The 26615-nt window shown below is 39.3% G+C and overlaps 1 protein-coding gene across 1 annotated transcript in view; it reads left to right on the top strand.

Moving 5' to 3' along the window:
* The first annotated feature begins 1377 nt into the window (after positions 1 to 1377).
* ARHGAP18 (Rho GTPase activating protein 18) overlaps positions 1378 to 26615 on the top strand; it is a 94416-nt gene continuing 69178 nt past the window's right edge. The window contains exon 1 of the mRNA XM_057408853.1: positions 1378 to 1474. Within this exon, the coding sequence (XP_057264836.1) occupies positions 1431 to 1474 (44 nt within the window). The 5' untranslated portion in view covers positions 1378 to 1430. The remainder of the gene's footprint in view (positions 1475 to 26615) is intronic.

Consider the following 26615-nt stretch of genomic DNA (forward strand, 5'->3'; position numbering starts at 1 on the left):
CACAAGGGGAGAAAAAGGCTGAAGGGACAGCCTCAATTTGGAGTGTACCAGAAACTAATTAATAATCATATGTTTGAAACCTGGAGTTATTGTTCTGATCATCTGCTCTGTGATCATCTAAGCTGATCTTCCACAGTAACAAAGACCACAGAATTGTCTCCAGAACTCCAAACAGGTATAGAGATTATTTATATGTGCTTATATAAGGAAGTCAGCCATTGTAGAGCTAAAATTTCAAAAGAACCAAGATCCAGTAGCGCTTTGTAGTTATCGTTTCAGTGTTTCAGTATCCTTATGGTAACACAAAAGGTGTTCCATTGTTCCAAGCCAGAATTTGTCTAGCTTCTGCTTCCGTCATTTGGCTCTTCTTATGTCTTTGGTAGATTAAAGAGCTCTCTGCTGTGACAAATCCTCCTGCGTAAGCGCCTACATGCCATAACAAAATCTCTTCTTCCCCGGTCTCCTACTGAGCCGAACGGTGTGAAGATGCCCGCTCCGTACAGGCAGGTTGTGCATACTTGCAGCCATTCTCTTGCTCCTCGTTGAGCTCTCCCTCACTGAGTAGCCTTTTGAACGAGCACACTGGCACCGCGCGGCTCTTAGCCGTGACACACACTGGGATGGGCCCGTATTCCTACTCCCGTCGGCGTTTACCCCCTGCACTCCCAGCCCCGGCCGTCCCTCACGGCGCAAGCTGACCGGGCAGCCGGCCCACAGTCCCCGTACTCGGGCGCCAACAAGGCCCTGGGCGCACGGGAGCCTGGCGTCCGTGTCCAGCTCTTAGGGGAGCCGGGCTTCCACCTCAGAAGCAAGGGCAAACCCTGACAGCCTCCCGGGCTTCTGCCTAGTCCGGAGACGCGGTGTGGCCTGTGGGCGCCTTCGGGCACCGCCGTCAGAGCCTGCCCCTCCGGGAGGCCACAGGGCACAGCCCCATCGTCCCGCTGCCTGGAGGGCCAAGGTAGCCCCTCCGCAGGCCGGGGCTGAGTGGAGCGGAGAGAAACGGGCGGGCGGGGGCTGCCCCGACGGCTTCAGGCGGAGCGGGGCTCGGCCACCGGGCAGGAAACCCCACTCTCTTCCCCTTGCGGAAATGCGGCTGGAACACCCCGTGGTGATGCGGTGACTCTGCCCCGCTGCCCAACTCGGCAGCTGAGCGTTGTCCCCATGGGGCGGGCACAGGGCGGGGCCGAGGTCGGGCGGCCCCGCTGGAGGGCAGCGTTTCCGCCCTCTGCCCAGGCGGGCTTCTGCGTGGCAGCGGTGGCCGGGGAGGGCAGGTAAGCGGCCGAGAGGTGAAGCCTCTGCCGCCCCGAGGGGACTGAGGACTGTGAAGCAGCCGGAAAGAGCCGCCGAGGGAGGAGACGCGTGTCGCATCGCCTTTCTGGTGTGGTCAACGGCTCCCCGGAGGTCAACGGCGGGGAAGGTGACCTGGGAAGATGGTGACTGTAGTGACGAAGCTGGTGCACTACCTGCACCTGAGGTAAGGGCGGGCGAGCGCGGGCACCGCCCTGCTCCTCCCGGCGGCCGCCGCCCAGCGCCCCTCCCGCTGGGCGCTGCCGCAGGGCCCACCTCAAGAACCGTGACATGGAAGGGGCAGGGAGGGAAAGGTGTGGGACTGCGGTGCGGGAATGAGCGACTGTCGAGGGGGGCTGGAGCGGTGGGTGGGAGCGGGTCTGCTCCCGCAGCCGGTACGTGACCCGGCCGGGCTATTCTATGTGCGCTCGCTCCCGGCGCTTCAGCCGTTCTGCGCTGGGCTCCTGCAAGCGCCGCGGGACGGCAAGGCGCTTCGTGGGATTACAGTAGCATGGACTAGACAAATAGTGTATTTTTAAGTCTTTATGAGACTTCTGGCAAGATACAGTACTAAGCTATTTTCTCCTTGTATCATCTGTTCTAATTAGAATTTAGCAGATAAATACAAATGTTTGCTTTGAGTGGAAAGAAAGCAAAGAAATGTGCAGTCCTGGTGATGTTCCACTATGTATTTTGTTGAATCAGAGTTTTTCTCACTTATTGTTCATCAAAAAACTTGACTGAAAATGTACAGAAAATTTATCAAGAAACAGCATACCCTGAGCCAGAAATTAAATTTGCGAAAGCAGTGATGTTTTTATGCAACACTTTCACATAAGGTATGCCAGCTCTAGGAACTGATTTCATCAGCTAAACTTTTGCAAGGTAGCCATAGGAATAAGTGGAAAAAGAGTACTCATATGTACTGTAACTTTTTATTGGTATGATTTACAGCTTGATATCTGCAGTCTGTAGATATCTTTTAATGATTATTAAAAAATAGTATGAATTGGCATGCATTACATGAGAGGAGCATGTAATGTCACCAGGTTTTAACCTGTTTTTTCCCAATTGGATGTTTTAACTGCTAAAATGGTTTAACCTATTCTACAAGCCTAACCAAAATCACAGCTCTAATTGTATAAATTTCTGTGGGTTTATGCTGCCATTTTTTTTTGCTGAGCAAATACAGAGGGAAGTCAAGAAGGAACAGTCTCCATCAATGCCTCACGCCTGTGTCTCTCCTCTTGTCCTCCTCCAAACAGTGGTTATTTGTTTAGCAGCATCTTACTGCTGATTTTGAACCAGAGCTTCATGGCTCTATTTGCTTAATAAATGTAAGAAAGAAAAAAAAAAGAAAAAGAACTATTCCTCAAAGGTTTTATAAAAAGGAATTAGGAAATGGTGAATAATGCAGACAGATGGCAGACTGCAGCTAAGCAGTGATGTTCTTAAACCATCAGCAGCCCGATCACTGTCAAGTGTTTTGTAGGTATCATGAGACAAGATGCAAAGAGGCTAACAAGTTTACTGAACTGAAAGGAAACTCAGGCTGGATGAGCGTATCTGAAAATTTAACAAAGGCATGGTCAGTGGCCTGGCTGAAAGCAGAATTTGATTATTTTACAGTTGAGTGAAGGAAGTTGATAAAATTAGGGAAGATGTTAAAAAGTCCAGCAATTCATTTTTATTGGAGAAGTAGAGCTATTGGCTATGTGGCAGCAGAGGGACTCGGTAAATGCAACAGACGAAGAAATGAGTAAGTCCTGAGTGAACATGATTTAGGATGTTTCCATTTGTCAAAGCTAAATAAGAGAATAGATACTTCACTGAGTACTGGTGGAAGGGTACATAGTGGCAGCATCTGACAGGACATAAATTAGCAAGAAGTGTTCCCTGGAACTGGTACACATCAGTCAGAGCATGTAGAGCACATCGTGGAAGGGCGCTCGGTCATGTTTAGTGAATCTGCAAGCTTAAAGTGCAGCTTGATTTTGGCAAAATCACAAAATACTGTTGTCCATCCATGTCACGAAATCATGACAGATAGGTGATGGATGTTTCAATCTGCGCCAGTCAGGCATGAACAGCTACTATTAGGCATTACTATATGCTTATTTTGTGCCTCCAGTAGCAAGTAACCAGCAATATAACAAGGAAAACAATAGAGAGTACATAAATGTGAAATTGCCTGATATATTCTTGAAATATATTTATTTCTGATTAAATCATTTTAGTAGGCTTCTGGCTAGCCATGCAATAATATTTTTTATTATAAGTGAGAGTGAAAGTAGTTAAAAAACAATTAACAGCAAGGAAACTGAAAAATAAGCTGTTCGACTGAGCTAAAAATAGGTGGCTGGTATGGTGGGAAAAATGCTTATCATCAGTATTGTCCCTTTTTGTCCCCCAAGTGCAGCATATGCAGAAATGCTAAGGGTCAACTGTCGTTTTTGTATTCTGTGTAAGTTCTGGTCCATGAATTGGATTTTAAGGTTCTGCCACAGTTAAGTGAATAAATATTATGCTAATATGCCATAAGAAAAATATATTTGAACTTGAAAAACTGTACTTAATAAGTTCATAAGAGTACAGTTTGTGACAAGATTAGACTATGTCAGTAAAATAGTACACTGGGCAGCCCAAACAATTACTATAATCAGACCCTTAGAGAATCATAATTATGCCCTTAATTCAGTACTTCCTGAGAAACAGATAATTAATTTGAATTACTGTAAGACTTGCACAGTTAGCAGAAATGTGGACATCATAGGAATCTGTCCTACCTTTGAATCAGACACCTTGCAAAACGCAGGATTTCAAAGTTACAGGAATAATATTACAACCTTGGACACTATATAGCTATTCTAAAAAATGCCTTTTCTGAAAATGAGAAGTAAATACATTGAAATACAGGACTCACAATTGCTAGAAGAAATCATGTAGCAGTACATGGTCTTACATTTACCTTGACTAATTAGCCCTTATGAGGATGGTTCTGTACCCATTTAAGTCCCATTCAGCTTGGTTATAAACTTGTGATTAGTTTCAGTCAGACAAAAGTAGGCTCACTGAATGGGAATGGATCAGGCAGGAAAATAATTGTAAAAGTACAAAATTGCATTCTCAGCAAGATGAGATGTTTCCCTATAAAGGTACGTTATGTAATTATCTCTACATAAACAAAGATTGCTCATCAAGTGAAAGCAGAGCAGCATACCAAAAAAAAATGATTAAATGAGCAGTGATCTTTAAGAACAACAGACAAAGGAGACAGCAGCAGATAGAGCAGCTCCCAAAGACAATACCAGGCAACACAAGCAAACTGAAGACAAAGATGTAGACTTATGAATGTAAGGCATTCGCGGGGAGAGGGAACATTCAGTGTTATGAAGGAGATTCTCACAGTAAATTGTATTGTAAAAATTCAATCTGAAGCACGGCTGTGGTAATTCTTCATTTTAGGAAATGAAAATGATTGTTATGCAGGTGGAAAAGAGCTGTCCCTGGCATTAAGTGCTTTCTTGGAATTTCAGTATTTGTTATGTTATTTCATGGCTTCTTATGCTCTTGCACTAGCATACATATGGTCGACATGGTCTTTGATTCTTACCAACTCCTCCTCTTCCCTCAAAGCCAAAGGTATACTTGTACATAATTTTCTTTCACTTGCAAAATTATAGATTAAAACAATTAACACTATGGTACATGTAGACCTGATGTGATGTTCTGCACTTCTGCAGTTCCTGAGTTCATTTTCTCTTAAAAGCTTAATATCTTGTGTAGCTACTGTCTGTTACTTCTTCTACCCTAGTATGCAAACATAGCACAGGAGAATGCCAGGTTGGAAGGGACTTCCTAGTTCACTGCGTGCTATATTGTGGCTTATAAGAAAGCTACCATCTCTAATCCATTTCATAAACATACTATGCTTTTTTAAATACTAGGCAGCTTGTCCTTGCAGGCGGTGCTGGAACCTTGCTCTTTTGGATATGTAGAAATGGATTTCTAATTTTGAACCTACAGTTGCCAGTGGAAAGATTCTACACATTTCTTCGGTATCAGCATTGTCCATTAACTGAAATGGATTTTCTCACCCAAGGTATCCATGTTTAGGAGTACTTGCAAACAGCAATTTTACTTTTGATTCTTAGTTGTACATGCTGAATGGATTCTGATCTTTCCCATGTGATTGTCTTTCTTTCTTGTTTATGAATGATCAGAAGTGACACTATAATTTTAAGTAATGTCTGATCAATGTTTGTGATGATACTAAAACTGCTATCTAGCCTAATAGATCTAGATACACATGGAATTTTATATGCCTTTTTTATTGCTGTATTACACTGTCTCTGGTGGTTGCCTTGTGACCAGTTACTATCTGTCATTTCAAACTGCTATGTCCCTGGCTTATAGTACGAAATTTCGTTATTAAGTCTATTAAATACATGCACTTGTGTCTCATTTTTATTTCCCCAGTCCTTTTATTTATCCATTTTCCCTGTATAATATCCTAGACTTTCTCTAAATTGATATCCTTAATTTCATCCTGTCAGTAAATCTAACTTTTTTTTTCTCTCTTTGCTGAAGTTATTGTAGTGGTTTAAACCTAGCCGGTTACTCAGCACCATGCAGCCCCTGGCTCACACTCCGTGCCCATGTCCCTTCACCAGGCGACTGGGGAAGGGAATTGGAAGAATGTAAAACCCACAGGTCGAGATAAGAACAGTTTAATAACTGAAGTATACTACTACTACTAATAATAATAATAATGATAAGGGAAATAACAAGGGGAGAGAATATAAAACTAAAAGAGAAAAGGAAAAAAAACAAACCAATAAGCCCAAGTGATACATAATACAATTGCTCACCACCCGCCGACTGATACCCAGCATGACCTGAGCAGTGATCAGTCCCTTCTGGATAACTCCCCCCAATTTATATATTGGGCATGACATGCTGTGGTATGGAATACCCCTTTGGCTAGTTTGGGTCAGGTGTCCTGTCCCTGCTTCCTCCTGGCTTCTTGTGTCCCTCCTCACAGGCAGAGGGTAAAAAAAAGTCCTTGATGAGGGTAAGTGCTACTGAGCAACAACTAAAACATCGGTGTGTTGTCAGCACTGTTCTCAGTCTAAAGCCAAAACACAGCACTGCTTATGCTGGGTCAGGTAATTTCAGCAGGTACTAGGAAGAAAATGAACTCTATCGCAGCTGAAACCGGGACAGTTGTGAATGGAAGTATTAATAAGATCATCAATGAGAAGGAACCTTAAGAAATTTTATAGGAAGACTCTCTTTCCCCCAATTAATCAATGTTTTTTTTTGCTGCAATGCATTGCAGTTTCTCTTCAGCTAAACTTTTTCCTCAGTTTATAAACTGACACCGTTACCAACCTCCTGTTTGTGTAACTATGTATATAGTTATGTTCCTTATGTGATACTGTATCAAATGTAATACTGAAGGCCATCTAGGTTAGATCTACTGCAACCTCCATCTTTTATACAAGAAGTTATTTTATTACCAACATCTGTATTCAGCTTGGTTAAGCCAATTTGTATTTTATCTTGGGTTTCCATTTACCTGCATGCCTCAAAATATTCTTTCCTTTGAAGTTCTTAAAAAGACTTCTGAAAAAGACTATCAATCTCAGAGTAACAGATGTAAAGTTGCCAGTTTTTCTGGTTTTCTGAATCATATTTGTTATGTTGACATTCTCTGGTAACCCCTTGAGCTGTTACACGTTTTTTAATTGCAATTGAATTCATAGGTGAATTGTTTCAATATTTGGTGCAGGAAATTATCTATTCTGCCTGGCTTGATTTTACCAAGCTTTGAAAACTTTGCTTCTATCTTGGATGTGATTTTCAGAAGATGTCTGGATTTTGCTGTCATTCTCCTTACAGGAGACTGAGTCAGAAAGTTTTGGGGTGGCTATACCAACATTATCTCAACTCCGTTTTCACTGTGCAGCAACTTCACCGCAATTTCATTTCTCTTTTACTCCATACTGCCAAAGAATAGTGTACATTTATTTTAATTTGTATTGCTAGGTCTTAGGACCTGTCAACTGCCAGGACTCAGCTTAACTTTTGGCAATTCTCATTTTAGCCCTACTCTTTCTGACCTCTAAAACAGAGCTTTCTTGTCATACTCTGCTGCCCCCCTTCTGCTCCATCCTTTCTTGTGGGTTTTTTGCTCAAACCTTAGAAAGTGTTTAGATAAATCCATTTACTTTTTCAACTAAAGAGGCTGCACACTTGTCAGTTATCTCTGTGGAGCTGCCAGATCTTCTTCTACAGTAGATACCGAACATCCAAGAAGCCCATAGTAAGGCAGTATAACGGAGAACTCAAGTCTTAGACTTGGGGGTCGTCTATGGGTAAGCCTGAACTCTTATTTTTGTTTAAAAGTGACATAGGATGAAAAAAAGGCATGTAGTCTTTAAAATGCTGTTAGTAATGACATCATAGTATTTAAAGAAGTCAATTCCTCTAGCAGAAGTGAGAGCACAGTCCCTCCCCCTCTTCACAGGTGTAAGTTAACCCCTATAGTCCATTCTGTAGGATCAGATTCCTAGAACTATGGGGGGAGTTTGGCACAGGAATTATGAAGGACAGAGAAATTAACATGCAAATGTGTGTGTGAGAGAGACTCAAATATGAAGTTAAAGAAAAGAAAGTATGTGTTCACTATTAAATCAAGCAGAAAACAATATTTTCACTAAATGGTACAACTGACAGAGGAACTGCAAAATCAGAACTCTGATTCCGCCATCTATTTTGCCATGTAACATTTGTAGGAGTGTTTTTACAGACCTGGATTATCAGAAAACTACCACTTACTAATGCATTTATAGAAATTATTGACATTTTTTGAAATAAACCTATGAAATTCCTGTGTACAATTTATTATGATGGCCCTAACATGAAGAAACCTCAAGCAACTATGGAAAGTTGTGCTAAGTGGGCTCATTTTGTCCAGTTAAAATTTGCAATAAGAGACAGTCTTATGATGTAGGAAAGTGCAGGAGTGGTTCGGTTTGTGCTTTGCAATTGTCACATTGAACTAGTTAAATGGCTGGAATGATCACTCACCTGAAAGCGAATGGCACGTGTTGAGAATTGGGATCCTCCTTTGAATATTACGCTTATTCAAATAAGCAAGGAAAGATGATGCTCAGCCATCATGAGTGTAGTACTTCAATACTTTAGTAATACTTCTGTATTACTTTTGTTTGGACAGAAAAATGAACAAAGATTGTAAGTACAAGTATTATTCAGAGGAAAGACGGCTAGACCACTTCTAAATAAGAATTATAAACCAAATTAATGCTGCTACAGTAGTATATCATATGTCTTCTTTGTCTTGGACGTGGTGGATCCATTTTTATGCTGAATGCTGTTATGTGATACACATTTAATAGCAGCTAAGGGATAATAGAATTTCAGTAGTCTTTAATGTTTCTGATTGCTTTGAATAAGAAATTAACTGTCTAAAGAGAAAGCAATATGCCTTATTTTGTACAATGTGAGCCTCATCATCTCCCCTGCAAGGAAAGGACTCTCTGAGCCTCTCACTCATAGAAGGGCCATTGACTCCCCTGGGTGGTGGCATCCATTGCAGTCTGTGTTGCTCAGATGTGTAGATGAACATGCAGAAAGACAATTGCAGTTGTGATAACATCTGACAACTAGGAGAGAAATGTTCTTTAGAACAAGTTTTGTTTGTCTCAGATGATTAAATGGAGGTGAGCTGTAGGACCTTTGCTCCTACTCTGTTCTGGCATGGGATCACTACAGCGAAAGGTGGGTGTGGGAGGAGAACTGGTCTCCCTTGTATTTTTCCTGTCAGTTTTAATTCTGTGAAAACAATTGCGGTCCTCTCTGCTCTTCACAGTTGAGAAGCATATGGTCCTACATTTGGTGGCCAGCACTAGCAACAGATTAACATCATGGATAAATGCTACGTTTTGCTATTATGACAGCAAATGCAATTAGACTTGGATATAATGAGACAAAAGATTCCTTAGCCAGAGAAAAGCACATGTTCTCTGTGAATTAGAGGCCTGGTATTGATTTGTAATTATATGTATGAGACCGAGTGCTTTATATATCCAATAATCTTTAAAGATTAATATCTGCCTCTAGACAAACTTAAGAAGGAAACTTAATTTGGATAAAAACTTGCTTTGGATAGTTAATACAATTAAGCCATCAATTTCTAATAAAATTTAAGGATTGGGCTGTGTGATAACCCTTTGAACTGTCTGCAGCAGCAGATTTGTAGTTAGCTTTTGTTCCCCAGAAAGCCACAGTCACACTCAGCTTTCTGGTAAGTGATATACCCAGATCATCAATAAAAACTGATCGAAACAAAATTGAAATAATTTAAAAAATGACTGCTATCATAATGGTAGCTGTAAACCCCATCAAAATATAGGTGATAATAATAAAAGTACATTAAACATATATAATTTTAAATGCAACAGTCATATGCAGTAAGTAGACTTTTTAAGATTAATTTCAAAATAAGAATTCTGAATGCATACGTGTGTACATACACTTGCTACAAGTGGGATCAGCAAAGACCTTCAGTGTTACGAAATATACAGGGATGCTGGAGAGGTTCTCCTCATTAGAGACTGCAGTGATAGGACAAGGGGTAATGGGTTAAAACTTAAACAGGGGAAGTTTAGTTTGGATATAAGAAGGAAATTCTTTCCTGTTAGGGTGGTGAGGCACTGGAATAGGTTGCCCAGGAAGGTTGTGAATGCTCCATCCCTGGCAGTGTTCAAGACCAGGTTGGACGAGGCCTTGGGTGATATGATTTAGCATAAGGTGTCCCTGCCCATGGCAGGGGGGTTGGAACTAGATGATCTTAAGGTCCTTTCCAACCCTAACTAGTCTATGGTTCTATGAAATAAGACTGATGTGAAATGAGGGTGGAACACAAATGTCAGTTTCAAGTGTCTTCTCAGTCTTTCAGGACTCCATTGCTGCTTCTAAGCAACAGCAGTTTGCATGCAGTGAACTCCCTGGTATACACTGGCTGCCCCTGCACACTGTGTCCTTAGCAATTTCCTTTGAACTCTCTCTCTCAACAGAGTGTAAAGTCTAGCTCAATTTGATGAAGAAGAAATCACAATGACCTGTATATGATAGAATTTAAGTGCAGGACAGGGTGTTGTGTTTTCTTTCAGGATGTCTTTAGAGCTAAGACAGAAATACCATTTTAGTGTTTCGGGCTTCATGTTGCTATCCATTTAATGGTTTACATCAGATTTATAAGTTCTTCATGACATTCTATGCTAAAGGAAACATTAATTCATCAATTACACTGCTAACAACAGCGTATAGTTTTCTTAGGCAAGTCAGAAGTTCAGGCTAGTGTCAGAGATTAGCTACATTAGTCATTCTGATGAAAAGAAAAGTGTCTATTAATGTTCATGCACTAGGATTAATATGACTCAAATGCTGTAAATCTTCCTGTTTGACTGTTGGCATCATGCTGCCATCTGGCAACAGCTGTTTCCTCCTTAAACTAATGAGAAAAATTGTGGTAGAAGATTGTTGCTTGCACCATTACAAGCTCAGTCATTCCAATTTATGTCTTAGTAAATGCACATACTTATCACAATAAAAACCTCTTAAATATATACACGTATTACATATAGTATAGTCCTGCTTACTTTTGGCAGCTGCTTTAGTAAGTACCCAGAGAACCAATGAACATTGTTCTGTATCCACGTTTTATTTTTAGTTCTGTCATTGGGAGCATGCTGTGTGGGTCAGCAGGATCCAGAACTTGTACCAAGGTTAAAAACAGGTATCTGGGGCGCATCAAAATGTGAACTAACATTGCATGTCTTGATACTTTGTAACTGCCACTCTTAGAAGAAGGCTAAGCATGAAGTTTGGACTGTCTTCTGAAGCCACTGAAGCTGAAGGATCATGCCTTGGAACTCAACATCAGGCTGACATCTCTGTATTTCCTGCCAGCTGCTACTTTCAGGACACAAAATTGCATTTGCCTCAGGTATTCCCTGAGCTTCAAATTGCAGAGGTACTTAGGTGAAGCTTGGAGTTCCAGAACTAATCCATGAGAACCTGATTTACACACTGTTGAATCATGGTCTCATCATAGGTGCTGGTTTAACTGACAGCTACCAGTATGTTCACATATATTGAATACATTTGTTATTGGAGGTCAAATAAAGGCTTGCTAAGTGAGAAAGTATTCCTTGAAAGCAGAAGACCAAACATTTGTATTTTTATTGTTTTTTTTAAAATCCTTTCTAGTTGGTCTGCACTGTTACTTGTAAAGTGGGAGAATTTGGGGTAAAGATCCTGTCCTTTATGGATGTTTTCTGAGTTCAGCTTGGGAACACCATGAAATACACATAGATGGAGTGGAGGAATAACAAGGGTCACACTGAAAGTCAGGCAAATAATTCTGTACCTTTCAAGAGTAGAAACTCAGAACTGAAAGTACTAAAGTACTTGAGTATAATTTCAGGTGAAGCCCTTTGAACTGAAAATAGGGATGTCTACAAGAAAAATGAAAGCTATGGAAGGCACCTGGTTTGCACCCACTAGTTACCCAGCCCTGTGTGTGTGTGCTACAGGTCATGCTAAGGATAACAGCCACTCCAATACACAGGAAAGGACAAAAGGATTATGTGAATGTCAGTTTGGGAGTTGTTATGCAATTGTTATACATTCTTAATTATTGACAGCAGAAATACTCAAAGACAGCTTTAATGTCTAGCAGCAGAACTCCCAGCTTCTGCTGGGGGGTGAATGGGCTCACGGTCAAGGTCTCCAAAATCCATCTACAGAAGCCCAGTAACTGTTGAGGGAAGCAAAACCAAAACTGCTCACTGTTTTGCAAAACATAAGATATTCCTAATAGCAGGACAGAAAGGACAAATGTTGCTACTTGGCTGTCTTCTCTCCCTAGCAGTTATGCATTATGAGAAACAGATTTCCTTACTTCATATTTGAGGATGATGGTTCCACAGGCTGTAACACACCATAGACTGGCTGCACAGAGACTGAACTTCTTATTCACTGTTAGAATCATGCTGTGAAGTTTGTGCAACCACTAATTTGTAATTCAGGGTATCTTTGGACATAATCTTGTATTAGCTAAGATTGTTAGCTTAGTAAATCACTGGATTCTGTAGTCCCCTTCCATATTTGCTGCTTCCAATAATGAGACTTTGCATGCAAATATGAATAGTTGTGGCAAAATAAAAATATTGCAAGCCCTGATAGAATTAAACATTGCGGGCATTTTTATGTCACTGAAGAATGTATGAATAGTGATCAAATGCTTAGGGATGAAATGGACTGAAACAAAATATGGAATACTCTGCTTATATTATACAGCCTCAAATATGACACCAAAACCAAATGATCAGTGGGACAGTCTGCGGGCATCAGCAGTATGAACTGGACTATGAGCTCTGGGGATGCATGTGAATATAATTTTTCAAAGGGCATAGGAGCTGATAATACACTGACATTTTATTTTTTATTTTTATTTTACTTTTTGCTATCACAAAATGTCTTTGACAGTTGTAATTCATCAACTCAAAATATCACTCAGAAATTTGGAGTGATGCAGAGGATGTCCTTCTCTTTGTCCATTGACATTTTTGATATTTACACTTCCGATTAGGGCATAAACACAACACTTTCACCTGACTAAAATGCACCATTAAAATTTAAATACATGTTTATTTTGCCAATGCATAATTCGCTGAATTGAGATAACACTGAACATCTACTATGAGCTAAAATCTTGGCTTGTAATTTAGAAAGGGGCCTGTGTTCTGCAGATAAGTACACTGCCACCGTTATTCTGTGTTTAAAATGTTTCAGCTACAGCGGTTAGAATTGAAAATTGCTTCAATTCTACAAAGCAGAAGCAGGCCAAACTGTATCACAAGATCCAGGTTTAGGACTGTGTTATTTGTGTCCATGGCATGTTAAATGTGATCCAGATTTCCTCAAATGGTGATTCTTTTAAATGTAATAAAAAGTTTTATCCTCAGAAAGTTCAAGAAATTAAATCATAAAATTAAAAGGCTGTGTAACTTTTCTTTAAGAATAATTCTTTAAAATAATTTAATAGTTTTTTGCTATTGCTCTACACTGAATCGTAATTTGTATTTTTTTGTCATTCATATGCATTTTTACACTACTTTCATGGTTGCAAGGAACAAGAAATATTTTAGATTATTACCTATTTGAACATAAAAGTAGCTGAATGGGACTGGACCAAAAGTCTATCTATCTGGTATCCTACCTGCTTTTAAAAGAAACCCACATAAGAGGTTTAAAGCAGGGCCAATATTCCCAGTGCTTTTGCCAGCTTACAGCCATATGCTGCTAGGCAATTCCTGAGCCAGATGTTCTTCTAATGTGTTTAGTTCATGGATTTCTTTTCCGCAAACATGTCTGGTCTTGCCAAAAACCTGTATAAGCTTTTAGCTTCCCCAGCATCCTGTGGCAAGCAATTCCACTGTGTAATGATACATTTTGTGAAATGCTACCACTCTCTGTTTCAAACCAGTTTTTTCCTTGTAATTATAGTTATTTCCCCTTAGTTCTGGAAGCGACAGTGAACAATCTGTTGATAAAATGCTTCTTTTTTCCCCTTCAGAGCTTGCATCTTACTAATTTAGGCCCCAGTCTTCACCTGTAGACCACCTTCTTTTCCCCCTTTGGGGTTCGGGTGGTTTTTTGGTGGGTTTTTTATTATTATTTTTTTATCATTTTTTATTGATCCTATAATTACAGTAGCTGGCAGTAAAATCTCTAAGTTACTAGTATGAGCAAGGTATGCACAACTAAGCCTTGAACTAGAAACAGTATTTAAATGGATTAAATCAGAATATTGTTTAAACATAAACACAGCTGCCACTGTGTTTTGTTTGGATGTTGGGGGCAATCAGCCTCTTAACAGAAAACCTGATCTGGCTGTACGGTTTACACCAATACTTATTTTATTATTAACGTGCATTATTTACTTCAGTAAGAGTATGTTAGGCCAAAGGGTTTGCCATGTAACTTGGGTTACATACACCAAGTATAAATGACATTGGTACATTTGTAAGTATATTCCCAGAATTCTGTATTTTGCTATATGCTTATAATTTTAGAATGGTACACGATCATCTGTTCCAACACTTCTGTACTTTCAGTTCCTAAATGTGAATAATACAAACTACAATATACATCCTGGGTCCTTATGCTTTGAAATTTGGCTCCTTATAAAGGATGAAGTGATGAAGCTTTATTTGAAAAATGTTGAGCTTGCTTTTCTTCAAAGGATTTCCCTGAAGTCAAAAGAATGAGAAATAAGTTTGTCTAAAATAGTTATAGTACCCTGAATTGAATAGTTAAAACTAAGGAACTCTACTGCCTAAAGCAGGGTATTTGGAGACTTGGAGGCTGCCATTTGTGGTGGTGGGATATGGCAATGTCCTAAGTTTCTACCTTTTCACTGCTTGTTGGCAGCTAAAAGATTATGTACTTGCTTATGGGGAAAAACAATATTCCAGGTTTGTCCATGTACTTCAGGCAGCACTTAAGATATTTAAAACTCTTATGGTTGTATATTGTAATATACATTTCTTCATAACATTACAGCACACATTATACTTTGTGCTGATTTGTGGTAAAAATGCCTTCCTGTGATTACTGAAAGAAAATGCAATTTGCATAGATAATGTTGTAGAACCTGATGCTTCCACAAATAGATAATTCTCAAACTGGAGCTAGGAAAAAAAGAAATACCTTCAGCTTGAAATCTGCTCCTATGAGCCTCTGTTCTTACTGTAATCTTTTATAGCAGTTTTGTCTTAATTTTTGGTGATGTCCCAAAGAAACTGAAGGGAAGAAATTAACAAGCTAAGAAAAGGAAAAAGATTAATTTTGGTAGGCATGCAGCTTTTTCTCCTTAACCATTTATTCATGGCCAGGAGCCCCAGAGTCATCATGCAGACGTGTGTTCTCTGCTGCTGCTTTGGTAAAACTAAAACTGATAGACAGATGAAGGTTCAGTGGCTGAAGATTAATTTTGTGATTTTTGTGTGTGTTCTGTGGGCTTCTGCACTCTTGAAAACCAGCCTACGTCCATGAGAAATGTGGGCTTCTTTTATAAACAATATCTATGCTTGTAAAAGCCCTAGAGAAGCTGCACTTTATGCTGCTACAGCCACCAACATTCCAGAACAGGTACTAATTGTTACACGTACTCGTATATTGATAATATTTACCTACACTGGGGTCTTTTTCTTTACCCATCCTAGAAGAGTCCAGCTGGCAAAATTAACACGTAAAGGCTCTAGTGAGAAAGGTCCTTTTCCATAATTCTTCTGATTTTTTGGGGAAAGTGCTCTAAAATCAGGTATTGTTGACAAGTGCCCAGACTGAACTGTGTCTTTCTGAACCTGAAGGGGAGAGGGAGCTGACACCTCATAATCCTATCATTTCAGTGGAAGCATGGGATGGGGAGCCAAGAACAGCATGGAAATTCTGGCAGAGTTTCACCTTGCTGTTCCCTTCTCCCACCTATTTTTTTTTTTTTTTTTACCCCCAAAACCAGGTGGTGTAAGTTTTTTGCAATATTGCTGTTTCATAAAAGACCTGTGTAGTACAAAGAATACTGTTGAAATAAATCAGATAGTGATCTAAGCAAAAAATGCAAACAGGATGCAGAATAAGAAAATATTTGGTTGTGCTATAGCTATCCACAATAAACAAACAAACAAAACCAAAACACAAGGAAAAAGCAATTTAAATATTACAAATGTTTTATGAATCAAAATCCCAGAAAGCAAACAATTCCCTCATAAATGTATTTGTTTATTTCTCAGCAGACAATTTAGAAGCCCAAACAGACTGGTGGACCTTCCAGCCCCAGCTGCACTAGGCCAGCAGAAAAGCAAGGGGGTTGAAGTCCTGGTTGGAGCCACCCTGGTGCCTGTCTCTCCTTCAGGGACAAGCATAAAGGAGCCCAAGCGTTGTTGCTGATGTTGAGTTCACAGGACAGGAACTCAGGGCTAGTCCCAGGAAAATCAGTAGAGGCTTAGTTTCTGACTCCAGTGGGGTCAACGTTTTGCTTTGTGTGCTCTGGCTATAGAAAAGCTGTTGTATTCTAGTCATGTCATTTATAGTCCCATTTTCTAAAGCTTTTTGAGTCTTTGATTAAATAAGGCTACCTTTTCCACAAGCATTGGTGACCCCAACTGTGGAAATCTGGTAATTTCTTGTCCTAAAATGTGGGCATTTACCATCTAATTTATCAATTTGCCTTTTATCTATTTGGGAATATTTATCATCTCTGTCTCCAAAAGAACAGAACATAACACAATCTATGATAAGGTCAATTAGGCAATTAAAATATTTTTTTTATTTTTTTTTATTGACCAGAGACAAGTGCTGGTCATTGTGTGTCTGCATGTACAGGAAACAAGGGAGAAAACCATTTGGGCAACATTTGAAGCTTGCTAGTTTGTGGCAGGTTGTGCTGGTTTTGCCATGTTTCTGACTTGACTGTCAGCATGTAGCTTGTCCTCTTAAATCCAGATTATATGTGATAGCACAGAGATGCAAAACACAACATAATTTTCTTATGACTACTACTTGATCACCTCTAACCAGCTAAGCTAACAGAAATGTGATTTTATGCTATTTGTTAATATCAGTGTTATAATTCTAGAAAAATTGTAGACTCCCCTGGAGTGGAGGTACATGTGTGTATTTTAAGCTTTTGTACACCCTCCAGCAGGTTATGGAAGCTCCTACAGATGATAATCCCCACATGTACTTCTGTAAGATATTCTAAAACAAAGCTAAACTAAATAGGTGCTAAATGCCCTCAAGAGCAGCAGAGCTCATGGTTTCAGAAGTATGTTTTTTGTAATATTTTCTATCAAGTTTCATCGTCATGCATGCTCACATGCAAGATGAGTCTCTTCTCCATGAGAATTTGTGAAATACCTTAAACTACTCAAAGTCCTTCTTATATTTAATTTTAAAGGTGATAGAAAATTAGTTTGGAAAAATTAGGTAAAACCAAAAGTTTATGCAGGCTACTTCCTATACAGGTATTGTTAAAATGCATGGTTACTGATAGAGATTATACTCTGGCAGGAAACAATGTACCCCTTCAGAAATGTTATCTTTCATTAACGCTATAATATCTTTCATTAATGCTATAATATCTCTCATATATACAAGTTCAGAGTATGTAAAGTAATAGAATGCTTTCTTTTATGGTCAAGGAAGGATAGAAAAAAGAAGCTGACGATTCCTTCATATTTTAGATAATTTGTCCCATTGCAAGAGATGGATGGACTCATGTGAATTCTGAGATGTAAATACTAGTGACCAGTTTATACTGCCTTCTGGCAATTTGGTTTTGAATTTAGTAAAAATACATGAAAACGTATAAGGGGGGGGGGGGGGGGGGGGGCTGGTTCCTGTGAATTGCTTTCTGTCCCTGAGGAAAATGCATGCTTCCACTGATGGAAGTTAGTAGTACCATTTCCATTCATTTTCAGGTGCCAAGATGTAACCCTCCCCTGATCTGAGAGCACTAGCCAAGGGCTGCAGATGGCTTCTCATCAAAGACCACAACCCTCCGATGCAGCCCCATGTCATAACTGCTCACTTGAAGCCGTGCTTCCGTGTGGCAGCCATATGGCTCCAGCCATTCCCTGGGTGCTCTTCCCTCCTGGTGGGCATGTGTGTGCATCCTCCTCTGCAAAGCCACCCCACTTCCTGGCCTGTTTTGTGCTGTGCACTCTAGTTCTGACTTTCTTCGTAACTATATTAATTTCTCCCAGTGAAGCTACCATTGCATTTCATAGATGGAAATTTCAGGAGACTTGATCATAGATGCCTTCATAATATTTATGTTATGTATATGTTTGTTTACATTTATTTATGTACATTTACATTGCTTTTCCCAATACGCATGCTAAATTAAAAAATACTTCAGCTTCTCTCTTTTTTTTTGGTTTTGTTTCTGGACATATGGTGAATAGCATTGTACATAGCATTGAGTTACAAAATAATAAGATACTATATTAAATCAATGTAAATCTAACCACTATAGCATAAATATCCTTTTTTGGGATGAATATCTTCCAAGTGAACTGCAAACATCATGTTTTTCCTGCAGAAACTGCACAGATGATACCCTCATGTAAGCAAACTTTCAAGTTTAGCCTTCTGTAACACCAGCTATTGTTTCTAAAATGCACAGCAGTGCTAATATATTCTTGCCTTGTATTTCAGCAGCTTTGTCTGAACTTTGCTGTGCAAACCTGTCTATCACAATTTCTCTGCAGTCAGAGATGAGCAAATTATCTGCAACAAGTGATTTGTTAAATTTAGTCATCTGTGACTGTCACAAATGTACCCTTTGAGGACTGAGGTCTTAGAGGCTACAAATCTGATGACTGCTTTAAAATTATTTGTAACTAATGTGTACGGCTACGCATCAATCTAGAATTACTCATGAACTAAGTACCTAGCAATACAGTACAGCTATACTAGTGCTTTGAATTTTTATTATTCTCGTTGTATGACTGGCATCTTTTTGGCTTTCTCACTGGCTGCTTTCAGTCATAAAGAAACAAATTAAACCACATGTATTTCTTGTACAAGTTTTTACACAAGCATTCATATTAATTTTCCTTGTAGTTTTTAATGATATTTCTTAAACTATAGTCAAGATTTCACATGTGGTAAAAGTATGGTGCCCCTCTTTTGGATTTTAGTTGAATTTCTGGAAAATGAATTTCTGAGTTGATATGAACCATTTTTTTTTTTAATTAATGTTGAATTCAGAAGATTGTTTCAATTCTAAACAGAAAAAATAATACTGACAGCTTGAAATACTCTGTAATAAGGGTGGCTGAATTTGATTGCTTTGTGTAAAATGTGAGAGAAGGAAACATATTTCTAAGATTGTTTGGGATGAAAGACAATGATGCAAAATAAGTATTTCTGTTAGTAAGAAAGAGCTAAGAATATTTTGCTTTGTTTAACTTGAAGTTTTACTGGATAATCTTCAGTTTCAAAGCCCTTGAAGAGAAGTGGTTTCTTTCTTGTAGCCCATGACTCATGCAATTGTTCCTTCCTTTGTTCTGAAGCATTTCTTCTCAGCTCAGAGCAGCATTTCTGGATAGCTCTGGCTTGCTCAGTTTAGGATTGTGTCACAATTTTCATGAGCTTTTCTGACTGACTGAACTCAAAAGAAACTCTTCTCCTTCATGGCTGCTCTACATTTTGCTTCACCAGATGTTTCAGTGGCGCAAATTCAGCTGTGATCAAATCTGCAGGCAACAGCAAAATTAGAAGGGTAATGAAGAGAAGAGCTCCCACTCCATGTGCAGACTGACTTAGTAAACATGTGTAAGACAGAGCAAGGTTTCAACTTCCTAGCCAGATGTAGACTGAAAAAACTATCCCAGCCCCTACTCAAACATGATCTAAAGGGGGGGGGGGGGGGAGTAGCTGACACAGATTGTGATCCTGAGTGATGAATACAGTCTGCCTTTTAAAGCAGCAAATCATACATTTATTTTCAGGTATGTTCTCATTTGCTATCACCATCTCCATCTCAATGAAACTTCAGCTGGTCAGTTCATCCGTTCAGTTATACCCCAAATGTTGAATATAGCGGTCTACTTCCTGACTTCAAGGGGAAGAGGTGCAGTTGTGAGCTACAGGAATCTTCTCTGCTCCTGCTTTTCCAGTGGGTTTGGTGTTGGTTGAGATGTCCAAAAGGCAAACCAGGATTTCTGGCACTTACATAACAGCACCCTCACAACAACAAATTGAATGCCCCTAGTGCTCTGTAAGAAATTTCAAAATGACCTTCCTAAATGTGCCTTGATATGCAAACTGCTCAGCAAATCTGCTCAAAGTGTGTCATACACACATATGCTCAGTCAGTCACAGAAGATCTATAAGCTGTGAAAAAAACCTAATGCTTTCCACAGTACCATGTTTGTGTCAGGAGAGTGTGATGTTGTACAAGGTCCCGGTTACTCTACAGTTCAGGGCCCTCATAATTAAGGAAGATCAATTCAAACTGGAACAGATGCAGAGTTGACAAGGATGGTCAGAAGGATATAAGATATCTCCCTGAAAGAAAACCAAAAATACATAGCAAGTTTAACCCAGAAAACCTCTTCTCGAAGAGTTATACAGCTGCTTTGTAAAATGGATTGAACAGGAACATGAGATACTATGCTCCAGAGTTTTTCTTTTATCTTTATTTCATTTTCATATGCTAGTCGAGTATATCTACCTATTCAATGAATGCATTTGGTGTGCATCACATCTAGGTGACACCTTGGGAGAACAAAGAAGTATCGAGACCATTATATTCGGAAAATACATTGTCTTTTCCTAATTAGCAGCATCTTTGAAGTCATGGTTTATAAAACCAAAAGTATCAAAACTAGCTCAAGAGAAAAGGGGCATTCAGTCACCAGTGAAAATCCCTTGGTCCCCAGCAGTGATGCTGGCTTTCCAAAAGTAGCATAAAACATCAGTTGTTATCTTAAGTTTTTGCCAAAAATCCTATACCTCATATGGAGGTACTGCAAAGTGTACTAGACTTCTTACATGTTCTCTGTGCTTGTGGATACAGAAATCCATGTTGCTTTTCCCCTATTAAATCATGCACCAAAAGAAAGTAAACATAGTGGTGTAGTGGCAAGAAATGTGCTCTGTTTTTTGGGTACCTTTCAATGTAATTGACCATGTGGTGAATAATCCTCATAAATAGCTAGGTATTTACTAGCCCTGTTATATGGATACGGAAAGGGAAGCTAGAATTGATATGGGGGTTTGTGCTAGGTCACACTACAAATAAATGTGGATAAATCACCACTACTGAAACTGATATACCTCTGGGTAAAATTCAGCAGCTATCTGATCACAAGTGAAAACATAAAGCAGATGAGATGAGAACTTCAGCCCTCAACCCCCCCCATGATTAATATAAGGTAAGCAGATGGGCTGTAATGAACAAGCACTGAATTTCTCCAGGGACTGCATTCAAGAAAAATCAAATTTGATAAACTAGAATAAATTCATGTGCTCATTAGACTTTGTATGGATTATCTCAAAATCATCATCCATAGCTAGTTTCTCCTTTTTCAGTCATCGAATTAAGAATTACCAAAGCAGCCACCAGAGTGTGCCAGATGCATTTTAGAGCAACTTGCAAGAAAAGAGAGGAATGTAAGAAGTGTCCCTCCCTCTTATTCTCTTCTTGCTATGGGAAAAAAAATCAGATGTTTAAATATGTATGTGGAGGGCAGTGAAGAAAAGGGTGAAAACTTTCAGAAAGCTGGGAGGGTGTCAGTCCTTTTACCTGTAGTGATGTCCTTGCAGTTGCTTCTGTGCCAATTCTGTCTTGCTTGCTAGACTTCCTCACATATCAAACTGCCTCCTGATAGTATTGGACATATTTTCCCATTAAAAAAATCCTGTGAAAATTTGAATATAGGATACACATTGGCTTGCAGGATCAGACCATAAGAAACTTTCGCAATATGCTGGATAGCAAATATGTCACTGGCTTTCTGTTTACATGTGCGTAACTTCATCCCCATCTTTGATGTTCACGGATATGCAAGCTGATCTAAAACACTTCCTACATACACCAGTACTGAACATGTCAGAATACTAACTACTCCATATTGTGTATGCCATCATAGAATCATTTAGAAAATGGAATCATTCGAAAAGATCCTAAAGATCATTGAGTCCAAACGTTATTAACCCAGCACTGCTAAGTCCACCACTAAGCCAAGTCCGTAAGTGCCGCATCTACACATATTTTAAATACCTTCAGGGTTGGTGACTCAACCACTTCCCTGGACAGCCTCTTCCAGTACTTGACAACTATTTTTGTAAAGAAATTTTTCCTAATGCCAGTCTTAACCTCCCCTGGCACAATTTGAGGCCATTTCCTCTTGTCCTATTGCTTGTTACTTGGGAGAAGACATGGACACCCACCTTGCTACAACCTCCTTTCAGATAGTTGTAGAAAGTGATAAGGTCTCCCCTCAAACAGAATGTTGAATCTTTATATTTTGAAGGGCAACATAAAAGCATCAAAGGTGGAGCTTATCTGACAGATGCGGATATCTGCATGTGACCTACTCAACTGTCATGTATGTTGAATGTAGGTCACATGAGTAGAACACAGTCAACCATTCTAGTCAGTGGAAATAAATGGGCAGTTCTAGATTGTGATCCATTTTTATGCCCTGAAGTGGAAGTCTAACATAGGGCAGAGGATTTTACCCTCTAAAAGTGATTTTTTTTTCACAGACTTTCAGTGTTGGATAAAATCATTTGCATGGGCGCAGACATCAAGAAATAAGTAACAGAAATCATATCCTGAGTATGTAACTTGTATTATTCTATTTTATATTATTCCTAGCATTGGTTACTAGCAGCTGCAGGACACTATCCATGTATGTGTTTTTTTATGTAGTGGAGTGCAGCAATACACGAAGTGTGACACTTAATAAGGGTTAGATTTCATCTTGTGATATACAAACAACTTTCCATTTTATGTCTTTTCTGGTTGCAAGGTGGAATCCTGGAAACACAATTTCGACAATGGACGTGCTACCATTTTATTTGAATGTGAATTAGGTGAGTGAACTGATGAGACATTTTCCAATTCATATGAAGCCAGTCTGAACAAATTTTACAGTACGTAATGCTAGAGAAAGGACAAAACTCTCCTATGTTAAAAAAGATACTTCAGAAGTCCTGAAGTACAGTTGTACTTTTACTGCAGCACTGGCACTGGTTCCAGGGGGATCTCTGGATCTCAGCAGGAATAAATGCATCTACTGCCATTGAAGTCAGGCTGTGAATATGAATTTGTAAGCTGACCTGTTACTACTTCCTCAAGCCAGTGCTTCTCTGTGGATTGCATTTTTACCTGCTGATAATTGACACATCATCAGGAGCATGGAATGTGAGAAATCACCCATCACCTATATAAAATATCCAGTCATGTATTTATACAAAGTATGAAAATCAGTGTGACATATTTTTTATTTGGGAAAACTTTAAAAAAAAAAAATAATTGCTCTGCAGTGAAGAGTAAAAGCATATGTTGAACACATGCATATTCAAACCCTGTAAAGCTGCAATGAAGGATGGTACTGCTAAGAAGTTCTCCATTTAGCAATTTCTTTGTAAAGACAACTCTAAGCATGAGAACTGTGCGTGAACTGCTTGGCTCCAGCAACTGATTATATTGAGTGTAAAGGAACTGCATGACATCTTCATTTAAATATTTAAACTCTTTGAAAAAGTTGGATTCTGTGGCAAGATAGTCTGATTTTCTGACTGTGGGGAATGCTGCACAAGAAGCTGCGCCTGCAGACCTGAATGAGAGCACGAACAACCTGACCCTCATCAGCTGCAAACCATGGGAGTCAAGAGGAACTGAAGTTAAAACACCAAGATAATCTCCAAGAACTGTAGATATTGAAACAAAGAATTTACTGAAGACAAAGACATAATGTTGTACCTGGGACTTTCCCAGGAGCTAATGAAAGTCTCCAATGTGGACTGAGGTGACAAAAGAATGTGTGTTCAAGGAAAATGGAAAGTAATAAAGTAGCAGAAAGTGGTAACAGAAAAATGTGCTTGTACATCTGGGTACAAATAAATTGTTCAAGCAAAGGCGCGTGGACAATAATGTGATTGGTTGAAAAGGCGCATGATCAGTAATGTCATTGGCTGGGAAAAGCGTATGATGTTGCAAAAAGTACCAAAAAGAAACTAACCAATACTAACAATTACTAATGGCTAGACAAAGGACTATAAAAGCCTGTAAGCTCTCTCAATAAAGGATTTTGGTTGCATCACAGCTGGAGTCCATGCCTCCATTGCCACATCTGACTTTTGATCTCTTTTCTCAACGATAACTCCTTTGTCACATAAACCTATTTGCTTCGAATGGTGCATTCTTATCTAGTTGATTACGAACAACCTTACTTTCCAAATAAGCATGTCCATACCTTGTTAAGAACATGAGTGTTAACCGCAAACTCAGCAATTACTGACTATAAATTGGTTTAGGCAGAAGATACATCAGTGAAAGACAGCAGTGATATTCATGTCAGTTCCCAGCAATAATACATCTGTATTATTGTTTAATCAGAATTGTTTATCTGGCCTCACTCTAAATTTGGAATAATTTCATCAAAGAAAACTATGCTGGTGTTATGCTGTTGTAACAGGACAGAGTTTGATCCTCCTAAATTGTCAAACATAACAAAGAAAAAAGTGTGTCTCATGTTAAGCTCCTAAATCCACATCCACATTTGAAGTGCATTATACTAAGGACAGATTTAAGACAGGAATCACTACCTCTGGTGGTTTTATCAGCAATTTAATCACTACTCTCATTTATTAATATAATTTACTTCCTTCTAGCTTGTTTTCCCAGCCTCCTTGTGATGTACTTACAAAAGCCTTCTCACACCCCAGTTGCCTGCTACAAAATTTCTGGGTTTTCCTATTCCTAATCTTCCTCTCCATGAACAAGGCAGGTTCTTCCCCTTCTCCATTTGCAGTAAAATTTTCTTTGAGCAGTCCCTGGTGACACTGCACTGGCTACATCTTGTTTCTGCATTCTTCTTTTTACAGCAGCAGTGCAGCACGTTATTGTGTGGCTTAATTATGATGTGTTTCGAGATGCTTATCAAAGAGAAAGCAGTTCATATTTTTATTCTTAGAGCACCTAATATATATTTAGTTTGGGCAAAGGGCTTTGGAAAGCTCTCATTAAAACACAGAATGCTTTATACGTTTTTACTTTTCTTTTTGTTATTTTTAGCTATTCTTTAAAGGCAGTTTTATAAGAAAGTGCGGTGTTTGACATGCAGCCAATTAGCTGAAGTTTTAGAAATGGCCAGGTCCTAAAGACCCTGGTATTTACATGTTTAGTTTTCTTGGTTTAGTTTGAAACGAAAAGGTTGGGTCCTTCAGAAATGAATTTTGCATTCTGCCTAGTCTGTTTGACAATTAACCACAATTGGTGAATTGGCACTAGCTAATAGATATAAATAACATATATTAATGGGATGTTTCTCATCTCATGCTTAACATAGAATCACAGAATCATAGGGTCGGAAGGGACCTTAAAACTCATCTAGTTTCAACCTCACCTGCACAGGCAGGGACACCTTCCACTAGACCAGGTTGCTCCAAACCCCATCCAACCTGGCCTTGAACACTGCCAGGGATGGGGCAGCCACAGCTTCTCTGAGCAACCTGTGCCAGGGCCTCACCACCCTCATAGGGAAGAATTTCTTCCTAATAGCTAATCTACATTTATTCTCTTTCCGTTTAAAGCCATTACTCCCTCTGTTTTTATTGTAGACCCCCTTTATAGGTACTAAAAGGCTACTATGTACTTCCAAAGTGAGCATTGAAAACAGACGAGTCTTGTTCATGTATTTATGTGAGAAGTTAGGCCAATTTTTGCCTTTGAACACAGCCTGATTTGCAGAGAGAGTGCTGTACCTTTGCAGGGAAATCTTTGCATGGTTCTAAATTTTGCAGTGGTTTTGTGTCCTTGGTTGTGCATGTGTGCCTGTGAGTGGGTACACGCAGGTAATTTATCCCTTTGTATTGCTCTTGGCGCATACTGCTAGTCAAGTTGCTGTAGCCATGTTACTAAGCAGGACTGTAGCTGTGCCTTCTCTTTTACCCACTCCCTTTGGAGACAGAATATCTGGGGAGGTGGGGCAGCACCAGCCTCTTTTCTATGTACTGTAAATCTTAAAAAAAGAAGTCCACATAGTCCAAGATAGACCTGTTCTTTTTTCTTAATTTATATGCAAAGCTTATCTTATATTTAAAAGTCAACTTTTAAATAGATTTTCTTTAAAAAAATACCAATTAATGTGAAAGTTTTGATTAAAAACAATACAAAAAAATGTTTTAGCCAAAATGCCATGGCCAGCTGCCTACAGATAAACCATCTTACAGAAGCCAAGGAAGAAGCAGGGTTTATTAACTACCCCTAGTTCTTTATATGAACTTCAAACTAAGGCACCAGTTGAACTTTAGTGGTGTAAGAAGTGAAAAGGTTCCTCTGTAAAGGTTAGTCTATTGAATGACAGCCAAGTTTTCCTGTGCTTGTAATGGCACTCTTCTCAAAATTCCATGGTGACATTACCCTTTTTAAAGAAATCGAGGATGTCCTGTTTGGCACTCTTGAGGAAGCCACCCTTTTAAGAAGAAAC

This window comes from Pezoporus wallicus, unplaced genomic scaffold, assembly GCF_028554395.1.
Source record: "Pezoporus wallicus isolate ANWC-B61680 ecotype Strahan unplaced genomic scaffold, APGP_CSIRO_Pwel_v1 contig_3817, whole genome shotgun sequence".
NCBI classification, from domain to species: domain Eukaryota; kingdom Metazoa; phylum Chordata; class Aves; order Psittaciformes; family Psittacidae; genus Pezoporus; species Pezoporus wallicus.